This window comes from Astyanax mexicanus, chromosome 11 (assembly GCF_023375975.1).
Source record: "Astyanax mexicanus isolate ESR-SI-001 chromosome 11, AstMex3_surface, whole genome shotgun sequence".
NCBI lineage: Eukaryota > Metazoa > Chordata > Actinopteri > Characiformes > Acestrorhamphidae > Astyanax > Astyanax mexicanus.
Window position 1 is genome coordinate 15,120,314 of NC_064418.1, and position 13,005 is coordinate 15,133,318.

The following is a 13,005-nucleotide window of genomic DNA, read 5'->3' on the forward strand; positions in this document are numbered from 1 at the left end:
GGAGCAAATAAGGAAATGAAGGAGAGGTGACGAGAAAATTAAATCAGCAAATTAATTTGAGCTGAACTGCCGAACCTTGAGTTTCCCCAAAAGATCCGGACAGACGGGCTGAAGGACGCAGAGAGCTGGCGACCTTCAAACCAGGCAAAATTCCCCTGAACTCCCCTTCAACTCTGCGGGCTGGGGACACCTTGCCAGAGCTCCGTGCTGTAACCCATTTTCGCGGTGGCTCTGCGAGCTCATTGGTCGCTCGCCAGGCCACTGGGGACGACCCGTTTGAGGCTCGGGCCTGCGTTTGATGGCCGAGGCCGCTGTGCGCGGGCGTGTGTGTGTGTTTTTTATAGCGCAGGTGGCTTGCAGATGGAGCACGACTTCAGAAGGTCCTGGAGGTTTGAGAGAGCAGTGTAATGCGTGAAACAGAACCGTGGGAATTGTTACCATTTTCACATCTAAGCACCTTGAAGTAACGGAGACAGTTTACAGATAAGGACAAGGACACGTGCCAGAATTCAGTCAGCTGTGGAATATAGCAATGCAGGCCAAAACTTCCATATGACTGCAGTGTGAACGGGCAGAGCAGAAGTGCTGTACAAGAGAGTGGTAGTTGTGTGTAAATGTGAGCACTTATTTCTATAAAAATAGATACAAAACAGATAGTTACTGAGTTGCCTCAGCTTGAGACATAATTAGAAAAATTGCAGTTAACAGGAACAGTGGAGGTCAAGCTGAGGTTTTGAAAAACAAGAAGAAATTGAGAGAACGCTGCACTGTACAATTACTAGAAGGGCAAATTAAAAATAGGGATACACTGAATATTTGCCCACCAAAAATAGCCAAAAAAAAAAACACTTTCAAGGGAAAGACAAGAAAAAAATAATTTATATTAAAGTGGCAGTCAATATTATTTTGTTTCTAAACTAAACAAATTAAAAGCAGAAGCATTTCTGAGTGGAGACAAAATATTGTGTTTAATGGTACCAGTGTGCTGAAACAACCATCCCTGCTAATCCTAATACAGTATATTTATTTAAAAAAAACTGGGATGTCAGGTCACTTTTCGCAGGAGTTCTTCTTCTGGCCACGTCACACGTCTTTGCGTACTTACATGTACACATGTACAGCCTCTGAAAGAGGATTTGGCTCAGTTTTACTGAACACAAGTGCCTGGTGGAGCAATGGAGACTTCAGAAGTGGAAACTCTAAGCTTAGTAGCTTATTCACTCATAGTAAAAACAAAGTGTGTAGTTGAAGTGAAGTTTCTGACTGAGTGCTCTCTCTCTCTGAATGAACATAACCTGGAATCGGATTAATCCAGTTGAAATGATTCTTCCGCATGCTCGGTGCAATAACCCATTCTCAGCAGAGAGGACCCTAAATCCCAAAACTTACGGACATCAGCTTCATACAATACTGTGATTTGTGGTTTGCTGATTAATGTACGGCTCTTCAAACCATTATTGATTGTGCAAACTTCACACTAGATCTCAAGCAGTTTGGACTGTGTGTCTCTCCACTCTTCCTCAAGACTCTGCTCCCTTGATTTTCAAAGGAAATGCAAAATTTACTGATAATCATTGATGGTTTGAACTGGAGAGACATGTCATCTGCTGGTGTTGATCCACTGTGTTATAAGCAAAGTACAAAGTCAGTGCAGTGTTTTCCTGGAAAACCGTACAGCACTTCATGCTTCCCTCTGCTGACAACTTTTATGAAGATGCGGATTTTATTTTCCAGCAGGACTTGGCACACTGCCCACACTGCCAAAAGTAACAATTGGTCTTCTAATAAATAATATTCTAATTTTCTGAGACACTGATTTTTGGGGTTTCATTGGCTGTAAGCCATAATCATCAACAACAAAAGAAAAAAAAACGCTTTAAATAGATCACTCTGTGTGTAATACATCTATGTAATATACAAGTTTTACACTTTGAACTGAATTGCTAATTGAATTTGATTTTTTTCAGACGCACTAGTTTGTGTAGGGTCTACTACATTAATTAGGTAAATTCCCTGTTCATATGGACAATTATAGCCAGACACTGCCAGCCACAATCATTAACACATTGTGTTATTGTATAATACCTTTATCTATGAATACTGGATATTAAATATCCATGTTTAAATATCTTAGCTCATATAGCACAGGTTTTTAATGGGCTGTCTTTAATTGTCACTTGTCTGTAAAATGATGATAAACTGGAAACTCTGAATATGTCTCTGAATACAAGTAAGTCTTGGGAGAATGACTTTGTGTAGTCATTATGTAACAGATTAAAATAAATCTACAGATATAACCCTATAATCCCGACTGACCGGACCCTCCCAGCCCTCAGCAGAATGATGAGACTGAAGCTCTGTACCCTCTCGGCCTCTTTGGTGTCATCGAACAGCCTCTTCTGTCTGCGTGCCGGCGTGGCCTTGGCCGTTTCCCAGGCCTCCACCCACATGTTGCCCGGGATCTGCATCCTGGCACTCAGGTTGCCGCGGACGACCGTCTGGCCCGTCTCGTCAGTCACCTCCTCCTCCACGTAGTCTCTCGGGGAGTACCAGCGCACGAAGTCCTCCAGAGTACAGCCAGGATTTGCAGCCTGAGAGTTCAACACACACACAGGCACAGACACACAGACACACACACACACACACAGGCACACACACACACACACACACACACACACACCAGATTACTGCTGTGTTCACACTGATATTTAGGGATGTCAGAAATGCATGCTTTCAAAATTTCATTTTCCAAACTTTCTATACTGATGTTTACAAACTTAATCCATATAAGCCCAGATTCAGTCCTGAATATTGATTGCGATAAAGCGTGCATATAACAGGAAATATTAAATCTCCAATATCCCCATAACATAATTTTTAACATTTCATTCTAGAAATTGTATCAAAACTAGTTGTGGAGAAGTTTAAAGCAAGGTTATAAGTTATGAAAACTTATCCCAACTTTAGGCCTCAATCAATCATACAAAGATGGAAAAAAGTAAAAAAGTATTCTGCAGCTGCAAACCAGACGAGACATGGCCGTCTACTCAAACTGACAGATCAAGCAAGGAGAGCACTGATCAAAGAAGCAGCCAAGAGGCCCATGGTCACTCTGGAGGAGCTGCAGAAATCCACAGCTCAGGTGGAATCTATCAGAATCTATCTAACGTGCCTTCCACAAATCTGACCTTTGCAAAAAAAATGACAAGAAGAAAACCATTGTTAAAGGAAAGACATAAGAAGTGTCTTTGTGGTTTGAAGCCATGAGCCATGTAGGGGACACAGTAAACATGTGCAACATAAATATTCTGTGGTCAGATGAGACCAAAGATAAACATTTTGGCTTGAAAGTAACAGTGATCATCACCCTGAACACACCATCCAAACTGTGAAACATAGTGGTGGCAGCATCATGCTGTGGTGAGGCTTTTCTTCAGTAGGAACAGGGAAGCTGGTAAAGTTGATGGAAAGATGGATCAAACAAAATAGAAATACAGGGCAATCCTAAAAGAAAAACTGTTGGAGGCTGCAAAAGACTGGAAAAGAGATTCACCTTCCAGCAAGACAATGACCCTAAACATACAGCCAGAGCTACAGTGGAATGGTTTAGATTAAAGGATATTAGAACTATTAGAATGACCCAGTCAAATTCCTGACCTAAATCACATTGAGTATCTGTGGTGAGACAAAAAAACTGCTAATCACAGATGATCTACATCCAACCTGGCTGAGCTTGACTTATTTTGCAAAGAAGAATGCGCAAAAATCTCTAATGTCTCTATATGCGCAAAGTTGGTAGAGATATACCCTAAAAGACTTGCCATAATTGCAGTGAAAAATATATATATATATCACAGCCATATTTATTTGATTTACATTTTGAAAGCCATGTATTATTTTGGTTCCACTTCTTAATCATGTGCTACTTTGTGTTGGTTTATCACTTAAAGTCTTAATAAAACACATTTAAGTTTGTGGTTGTAAGGTGACAAAATGAGAAAACGTTCAAGGGATATGTAAGCCATTTCATTCTGTGTTTTTTCTTCATTTTTATTTAATTTAAAGACATTAAAACAATTAAGGGACATGTGGAATTACACAGTGTACAAAAAAAAAAAACTTGGACCATCACTGAATGGTCCAACTCCTCCAACCTCCATTATCTTCAGTAGAGAGGAAGGTGGTAAGAATGAAGGAATTTTGAAATAGAAGAAAAAAGAAACCCATACTACACAGTATTAAGCTCTTTATTGGCAAATGGACATTGGCGCATGAATCACCGCTGATGGTGAGCAATGATCGGTGCTGGCTTGTCAGCCGCTCCTGTTGTAAATGAGCAGGCTGACAAATTCCAACGGCAAACTTTCACTGCGTGACCTTTCTACGCGTCTGTGGAAGTCCCGCACACTTTCACGGCCGATAATTACCGGGAGAAAGAGAACGGGGCGTAATGATCTGAGTTTTACGGGAAGCAGACAGCTTGCAGAATTAAGAAAAGAAGAGAGAAAGGTGAGGGGGAGGAGGGATTCAGAGAAGGAACGATCACTGAAGGTCTGGCCTTGTCTTTGCTCACCACAGATCACTGGTTTTGTAGGGGTTAAGGGCAGCCTAGTATCATGGTATAGTTAAATAATGAGAGTTCAGTACATTGATTTGAAGACTATGAGCTTCAAACATGTTGTTCCACCTTTGAAAGCAAAACCTATTTCCACCATAATGTAAAAGGATTCAATCATCCATCCAAATCATTGAATTTATGAGTTCCAATCACTTTTTTACGACCACAAGCGTATAAAATCAAGCACATAGACATGTAAAAGTGAAAGCATGGGTTGTTCACAAGAGAATTCCAGCATGGTACCATGATAGGATGCCACAGAGGTCACCAACTTTTTGCAGGGTCAATCACTACAGACTTCCAAACTTAATGTAGCCTTCAGATTAGCTCAAGAACAGTAGAGAATATGGAATGGGTTTCCATGGATCTTGCTTCTCCATCAGGCAATCTGATAGACAAGTCTGCCTGTGGTAGTTATCAGGAGAACGGTATTTGTCTGATTGCACTGTGCCAAGTGTAAAGTTTTGTGGAGGGGGGATCATGAGGTATTGTTTTTCGGGCGTTTGGCTCGGCCCCTTAGTTCCAGTTAAAAGTAACTCTTAATGCTTCAGTAAACCAAGAGATTTTGGACCATTTCATGCTCCCAACTTTGCGGGAACAGTCTGGGGATGGCGCTTTCCTGTTCCAACATGACTGCGCACCAGTGCACAAAGCACTTATTGCAGATTTATATTTAGGGTATTTAGCAGAGACCCTTATCCAGACTTACAAAAGTGCTACAAAAATATCTATTAGTAGTTTGTAGAGACTAGAATCTAAGCAAGAGTCTAAAATATACATCATATTCTGGTTTGTTTAACACTTTTTCTTTTTCTTTATAGTTTGGATGACTTTAGTATTAATCTACAATGCAGAAAAATAAAGAAAAAACACTGAATTTAAGGTGTGCCCCAAAGTTTGACTGATACTGTATGTAACTATGTAAAAGCTATATGTTATGCTATATGTTCCCATAGAAAAATACAATAAACTCTAAGCACCCAAATGAACCATAAATAGTTTATTATAAAAAAAGCTTTACTCACAGGCATACCAGCTGAAAGCATTAGACTTGTATCTCCAGAGCAAAAGTAACTAAACAAACACTGAGTACGTCCTGCAGATCCACTACATTTGCAGTAAGAGGAGAGTGGGTAATTTGTAAATCTGATTTTATTCTTTTTTTTTTTTTTTTTTTTTTTTTTTAAAGTTACCCAACGGCAATCAAAAGTTCCAGCTGAGAGAGCGTGAACGTTGGTGGCGCCAGCAAGTGTAGGGGGCTGAAAACGGATGACTACAGCAGAGTAGCTTGGGACCGCAAGCAGATGCCCAATCAGCTCCGGCCCGCCCGAGCCCACGGAGCGGTCCGTCAAACGGTGGCGGGGGCTCTATTTGGGACAGTGCGCGGCGCTGGAAAAAAGGGTGGGGGTGTTCAAAGCGCTGTCATATTGTTAAGTCGGCCCATTCATCATATCCAAGTCTCTCCATTCTCCACCCAGAGGGAGATGGTAATTAAAGCCAAAATGCCAAATTATGCTTGGCTAAGCACAATTAAAGACAACGGCGCTGCTAAATTTAGAGGCCATCTCCAGCTAAGGGGGCCATTTACTGCGATGGCCGCGCTCGCAGCAGTCGTTTGCCGCAGCCTCGACGAGGCCGAGCGAGAAGGAGAAGACGGGGAAAAAACAAGTTTGTGGAGAGAAATTGGAGCATTTTGTAGGGCAGCGGGAAGCACAGGAAAAAAAAAAAGCGCAAAAAAAATATTAAAACGCACCACCTTTCATCAGCCGACGCCCCCTGCTGTTGAGAAGGGGCGGCCGAGGCAGGTGCTACATAAACAAAATTGGAAATAAGGGTACGCTCGCCGCGTTTAATGCACTCTGCTTTCCTCCCCAAATCCCTTGTTCCGTAATCTCCGGGGACAGTGTGCAGAATAGCACCGTGTGATAATTCCGCGTTATCCGTCAGACAGGGATGAAGAGCGCGGGATAAGGTGCTTATGAAAATGAATAGGTGTCCGTGAACGACAGCCGCGAGGCCTCTTCGCTCCTTCTCTGCCAGCCTCTTCCCGACGATATCTTCCCTTTTTTTATCTCTTTTAAAAAGGTGAAACCTATAACGATGACAAGATTTTAAAGGCTTCGCTCCTCGTCCTCGGGTCAGCGGATCCCGGCCCCCTCAAAGATTAAGACAGTCATCGCTATATTACAAGATATGGAGTGGTATTTTCGGTCCTGCTGACATTTCGCCGACATCGACGGATGTGTTAGGAAAGCAAGAGGGTCTCGCATCAAGGCTGGAATGGCTGAGCATTCCCACACAAAGCCAGAGATATTTTAGACACAGGTATCTTAACCAGAATCTAGTGTACAAATGATATTTAAAGCAATACTGATGCAGATGCAGATTTGAAAGCTAAGCTAACTAAGCTTTAAAATGATCTGCAATTAACTAAAGAACTTCAGGTGGCCATATTAATGTCTAATAAGAGTAATGCTTTGTTAACTAGTTAATGTTCTGCTTTAAAAATGAACTACTAAGCTCTAAAATGAACAAAATTCAACAAAATCACTATATATTAAAAATACCCGCAAACCCTACTACCTTTGAAAACATTTAAGCCCTATTTGTAATGGACTAATTTTAGAGGTGGATTAATGTAATTTCTCAGCTATTTTTATTCAGTCTGTAAGCACCATGTTAGTCATTTGTATGGACCTTACGCTCCCACTTTATCAAAGGATTTGAGCACTTTTTACCTTCTATAATACAAGTTAAAAATGACCTCAGAGGCTTTGAGTGGTCCAGTAGACTAAGGTGCTTCCACTATGATCCAAGGATTGTTGGTTCAAATCCCGGGTCATGCTGCTAGCCATCAGCAGCCGGAGTCCGAGAGAGAGCACAAACGGCCATGCTCTCTCTGGGTGGAAGATGGTGCTCTCTTCCCTCATCACTTCTAGTGTGATGTTGGTCAGCACAGGCGTCTGTAAGCTGATGTATCGCTAAAGGACTCCAGTAGCTTAAATATGTGTTTTAAACATGTAGATGCTAAGAAAATGTTCAATATTACTATAAGTAGGTTATAAGACCGCATGGGGTTTCCACTGCATGGTTTTAGAATAGATGGCAGTGCATAAATTGAGTAGCCACTCCCATCTGCCAGTCATTTACAGTACAGGCCAAACGTTTGGACACACCTGCTCATTCAAAGCGGTTTCTTTAGTTTTACTAGACTATTTACATTGTAGATTCTCACTGAAGGCATCAAAACTATGAATGAACACATGTGGAGTTTTATGTACAAAACAAAAAATGACCTGGCCTCCAATCCAGATGGTTTGAGGTTAGCTGGACCACAGAGTGAAGGCAAAGACTGCAAGACTGTTGGAAAACCATTTCAGGTGACCACCTCTTGGAGTTCATTGAGAGAATGCCAAGAGTGTGCAAAGCAGTAATCAGAGCAAAGGGTGTCTATTTTGAAGAAATTAGAATATAAAAAAAAAAAAATTCACCTTTTTTTGTTAAGTACATAACTCCACATGTGTTCATTCATAGTTTGGTGCCTTCAGTAAGAGCACCAGTAAGGCCACTTTTGGCCTGCACTGTATGTCAAGACCTCTTACCCAGAATGAATAGGTCATATACTATTTTTCCCATACTTCTATAGTGTATTACATTACTTTTCCCCAGGTAAGACTACCCTGTCTGAATAACACTATATACAGTTAACCATACATATAACCCATCACCCCTCCCATGATTATATTCAGCATTTCTGTTACTATCAATCTTAATAACGTTACTTTTAAAATTTACGTTAAATGCCCATATGCTGTCTCTCTATCTTTAGCTATTAAGTTTCCTCTGGTTTGAAACAAACTGTGTAAAAAAAAAAAGAAAAAAAATCTGTTAGCGTAGCTTAATCAGCTAAATTTCCTACCTTGAATCACTCCAGCATTCTGACATGCATTCATTAGACCAACTCCCCGTTTCATTTAGAAATGTCAATTTCTGTTCATCAGCGCTATTCTCCGTGGTGGCGGAGATATCACGCGCAATTAAATTAAGCTCACAAACGTAGGATCTAATAGCATTTCTCTTTCTCGCGTAGATTGTGGAGGTGCAGGTTCCTTTATCAACAATCCAACAACTGTGGACTGGAGACAGAATGAAGCCTTTAAAGGTGTTAATAGTGGCAGTTCTGTTTTTCTGTATTTAATCAAATTTAAAAAAAAAAAAACAAAGGTTGGGAGAAAGACATAATGCTATTACGTCTATAAATGCTGTCTTGTTGTTAGAATTGGCAGTCATGTATGACACGCATTGTTTTGAACATGGCAGAAGTGAGTAAATCAAGTAGTCACTCCCATCTTATAATTTAGGCTAAGATTTCTTATCCAATGAAAACTGATCATATATTTTACATGCAGTACCAGTCAAAAGTCAAATTTGTACACACCTTCTCATTCAATGTTTTTTTTGCAACAATCACGCTAAAAGAGAGACCACCAGCCAGCAGCTTTGCTCTTGTTGCCAGGCTACCAGCTCCATCGCAAAAGCACAGCAAATATCAAACTGAAGATACCGATATAAAACTGAAGATGTGTGTGTGTGTGTGTGTGTGTGTGTGTGTGCAGTGTGTGTTTTTAATGTGGACTGTGGCAGTGTGACGGTCATAGCTTGGTAAGATCTGGCATTAACATGAGTTTCATATCCAGATAGCATCTAGATCTACTATATTTTAGGCTAGATTCTGTTCACACTATGCACTAGATGCATTTTCAGAGATTACAAGTTCCTTAAGGGAAAGTTCTGCATGGGAACGCACTGTAATGATGCTAGCTGTAGTCGATCATCTACTTTTTGCATGCCACTGGCCAAAATGTTTTTTTTTTTCCTGTATCAAAATTTTTTATTTAAAATGTAAAGGATATTAGCCCCTATTTTAGGGTTCTAAATATATATTTTAGCAGTCAATGACGCATCTAGATTTAGGGTGTGTAAGTGTCTTTGGTATCATGAGGGCACAAAAATACGCCTTTCGCAGCTTGAAATGTGCACAAGGTATGAACAAATTCTCTTAAATAATCATGTGTGTGTGTGTGTTTTAGGCATAACACGCAATAGACCAATTAGTGTGCCAGTTGTTACTCCCTTTAAGAGCCAGGTGCGCTCTGACTTTTGCGTGTTATTATATTAACAACGCAGTGCTTTTACACGTCTCAGCAGAGGAAACTGACCTGCTCGTTCACACTGTGAAGGTACACCAGATGCTCATTTAAGGGAACAGCAATGTTATATTATTCTTTATTCTGTTTATTGTTGATGTAAAAGGATTGGGTGGCTGACTGCTGTTGTCAGGGTTTTAATCATTCAGTGGCACACCTGTATTTCCCGCCACCAAAAAAGAAACGGCAGAAATTATATCAAGAAAGTACCCTCAAGTGCAGTCGCAAAGACAATTATAAATGTTATAAAGAAACTGGCTCTCATCAGGACCACGTCAGGAAAGGAAGAGTAAGAGTTTCCAGCTTCAGAAACCTCAAGCTAACAACACCCCAGATAAGAGTATTTTGTTTTGTTTAACACTTTTAAGTTACTACATGATTTCTTACGTGTTCCTTCCTGGTCCTTCCTTCCTGCATATTTATCATAGGATGATAAAAAAAAAATAATGAACACATTAAAGTGGTGTCCTAACTTTTGCGTTTGCATCAGAATCAAGGCGTCTCACCTTAAAGGACTCCATGTCCGACAGCAGGCAGGCACTCTGCATACGGGCGCGGAGGTGCGCACCCTCGGCTGAGGTCCCCAGCTTGGCCAGCACCTCCGACTGCTCCTCCAGCAGGTCTTCTGTCATGGGAGCCGGCTCCTGCGTGTGACAAAAACAGAACAAAACACACAACAAGTGAGTTCCTCTGGGTGTTCATTACCGGAACCTGTCCGAAAGCTTTCCTGACGCAAGCTTCCAAACTGTAACGCAATTAACTGAGAGCTTCCCAGAATGATCAACCGAAAGACAAAAGGCTTTTTCAAAGCGAGAACATACAGGAGCGCTGCCTGAGAAGAGCCGAAAGCTCCGAGGTACGGCATATGACTCATGTTTCTAGGTGGAATTGAACGGGCACTGCACATTGATTGGACTGTCAGTCATCAGATATGGAGTCGCGGACAGCTGACAGCTCTATAGATTCATTAGTGCGCTCCTGACAGGCCTCCACACCTGTCCTGCAGCACTGAAAGCTCCAGATTCAAACCTTCAACCCACTAATGACCACTGAGCCACACTAACAAGTCCATTACAGAAGGCCAGGAACAAAACCAGATGCTCCAGTGGAACACAGTGTACTGGAACCTCAAAATACTTCTTATTTGTTCAAGCATGCAATGCTGTCACTTTTAACGAAGCACTGCTACATTCAGTTTTACAAGGACATCCCACCGCAGAAGAAGCACTACCGGAGCATCGCAATGTGTACAAACCACAACAACCCTGTTTAAAAGACAAATATTGCAGGAATATTACATATGTTGTATCTCCAAAACTTGAAGAAAAAATTCAAGAATTGAAGAAAAACATATGATATCATTACAAATAATTAGGGCTAGGGCAACTCGTCAAACGTGCTGAACCCCTCAGATTACACGTCACCAAAACATCCTCATCCACTGAAAACGAGCTGTTTTCTGAATCGCACACTACCGCTCTAGAGCGTGTGTTCCAAATTGTGTACCATTCACCAATAAGGCTCTATCTTACACCCTATTTTAATCTACCTTCACATTACAAGCCACATTGCCCAAAACCGATCTTGTCGGTTCACATTCACAAATGGAAGTGAGCTGTATCTGTGTGTAATGTGAACGAATCTGTTCCTGAAACACCTCACATGCGCATATTGATACACCTATAAGCGTGCCTTCTTCACCAATAACAAAAAAACCTCATATTTGAGAGACAACTCGTAGCTTTATAAAGGGAAATGGATGCGTTTGTTAGCAGCTCATATGTGGAGCTCATATATATATATATCTTTTGCTGGAGTGGAGAAACATCAAACAGCTGGTCTGAATGTTCATGTTCAGGTCGAGGAGGTGAAAAAAGGCCAGGCGGTTTGCTTTTGCTGTTTTTGCAGCCATAGCTGCACAGCTGCACCACAAGAGAGGAGCAAGTAGCGCATGCGTGAAAGAAAAAAGACGCATAAATTCCGATTTGACCGTTCACATTCATGTTGCATGTCCATGGATCGGAAAAGTAGCCGATTTAGGACCACATATAAAAGTGACTCAAATCTGATTTGAAAAAATCGTATTTGGTTCATTCACACAGCCATGAAAAAAATCAGCTCTTATCCACATTGGACAAAAAAATCAGATTTGAGTCTGGTAATGTGAACGTAGCATATTCACTCGAATGTTAAACCCCACCAGCAGTCTATTTTACTGCCTCCACCTGTGTTATTTAAATAGCAACAGAGCTTCTATTTTATTTTTAAGGGTAGTTTTTGTCTCATCAGCCCATAATACGTCCATATGCTTGTCTCCGTACTTCAAGGAAAATCCCAGTTAAGCATTCCTACTCTTCTTGCTAATAGTGGTTTTCATCGTCTTAAAAGCCTCTGCTTTTGCTCATGGAGTCTTCTGAAAACAGTAGATTATGATACCTTTCACTCCTGCCCTCTGGAAGTTGTTGCTGATGAGTTTATCAGTTGTTTAAGGGTCTTTCTTAACTGCATGCAGAATGTTTCTTTCACCAGCTGCTATGGTTTTCCTTGATCTGGCTGTTCCGCAACAGTTATTTAGTACGCCAGTGATGACTTTCTTCTTTAGCACATTCAAAACAGTTTTACTGGCTATGGTCAATACTTGTGCAATGGCTCTGAAGATATTCCATCTTCTCTCAGCTTCACAATTGCTTGTTTTTCACCTATAGGCAGCTCTTTGGTTTCCATCTTGATTACTATAAATGCTCAGTCAAAAGACAAATCTTAAACTGAACAAAGACATTCAGCACTATCTACTTTATTAAATAACCAATGTAACAGGACACACCTGGGTAACATAATCTGAAAAGATAATCACGTGTTCTAGTACTTTTGTTCACAAGAAAAAGGGGTGGGTTCAGGCAAAAAGTACTGCAATTTTCAAAACTGTGTATTGGATCCAGATGTAAATAAAAAATTACAAATCAAAACCAAATGTTTTCAGTCTACAGCAGATATAAAAGGACTGGCCTCACTGTTCCAACACTTTTGGAGGGTAGTGCACGTGCTACTTGCACAGCTTGTGCAAATACCCACCCCTAGTAATACTGAATAAAGTGGTAAACTTATGAGACGATGTACAGCTCTGGAAAAAAAAAATAAGAGACCACTTAAAAATAATGTGTTTCTTTCATTTGATCAAAT

The 13,005-nt window shown here is 40.8% G+C and overlaps 1 protein-coding gene across 2 annotated transcripts in view; it reads right to left on the reverse strand.

Moving 5' to 3' along the window:
• rab3gap1 (RAB3 GTPase activating protein subunit 1) overlaps positions 1–13,005 on the reverse strand; it is a 105,340-nt gene that overhangs the window by 31,406 nt on the left and 60,929 nt on the right. For both annotated transcript variants that reach the window (XM_049484802.1, XM_049484803.1), the window contains exons 18-19: positions 10,332–10,469; positions 2,364–2,591 (exon numbers count right to left, since the gene is read on the reverse strand). In XM_049484802.1, the coding sequence (XP_049340759.1) occupies positions 2,364–2,591; positions 10,332–10,469 (366 nt within the window). The remainder of the gene's footprint in view (positions 1–2,363; positions 2,592–10,331; positions 10,470–13,005) is intronic.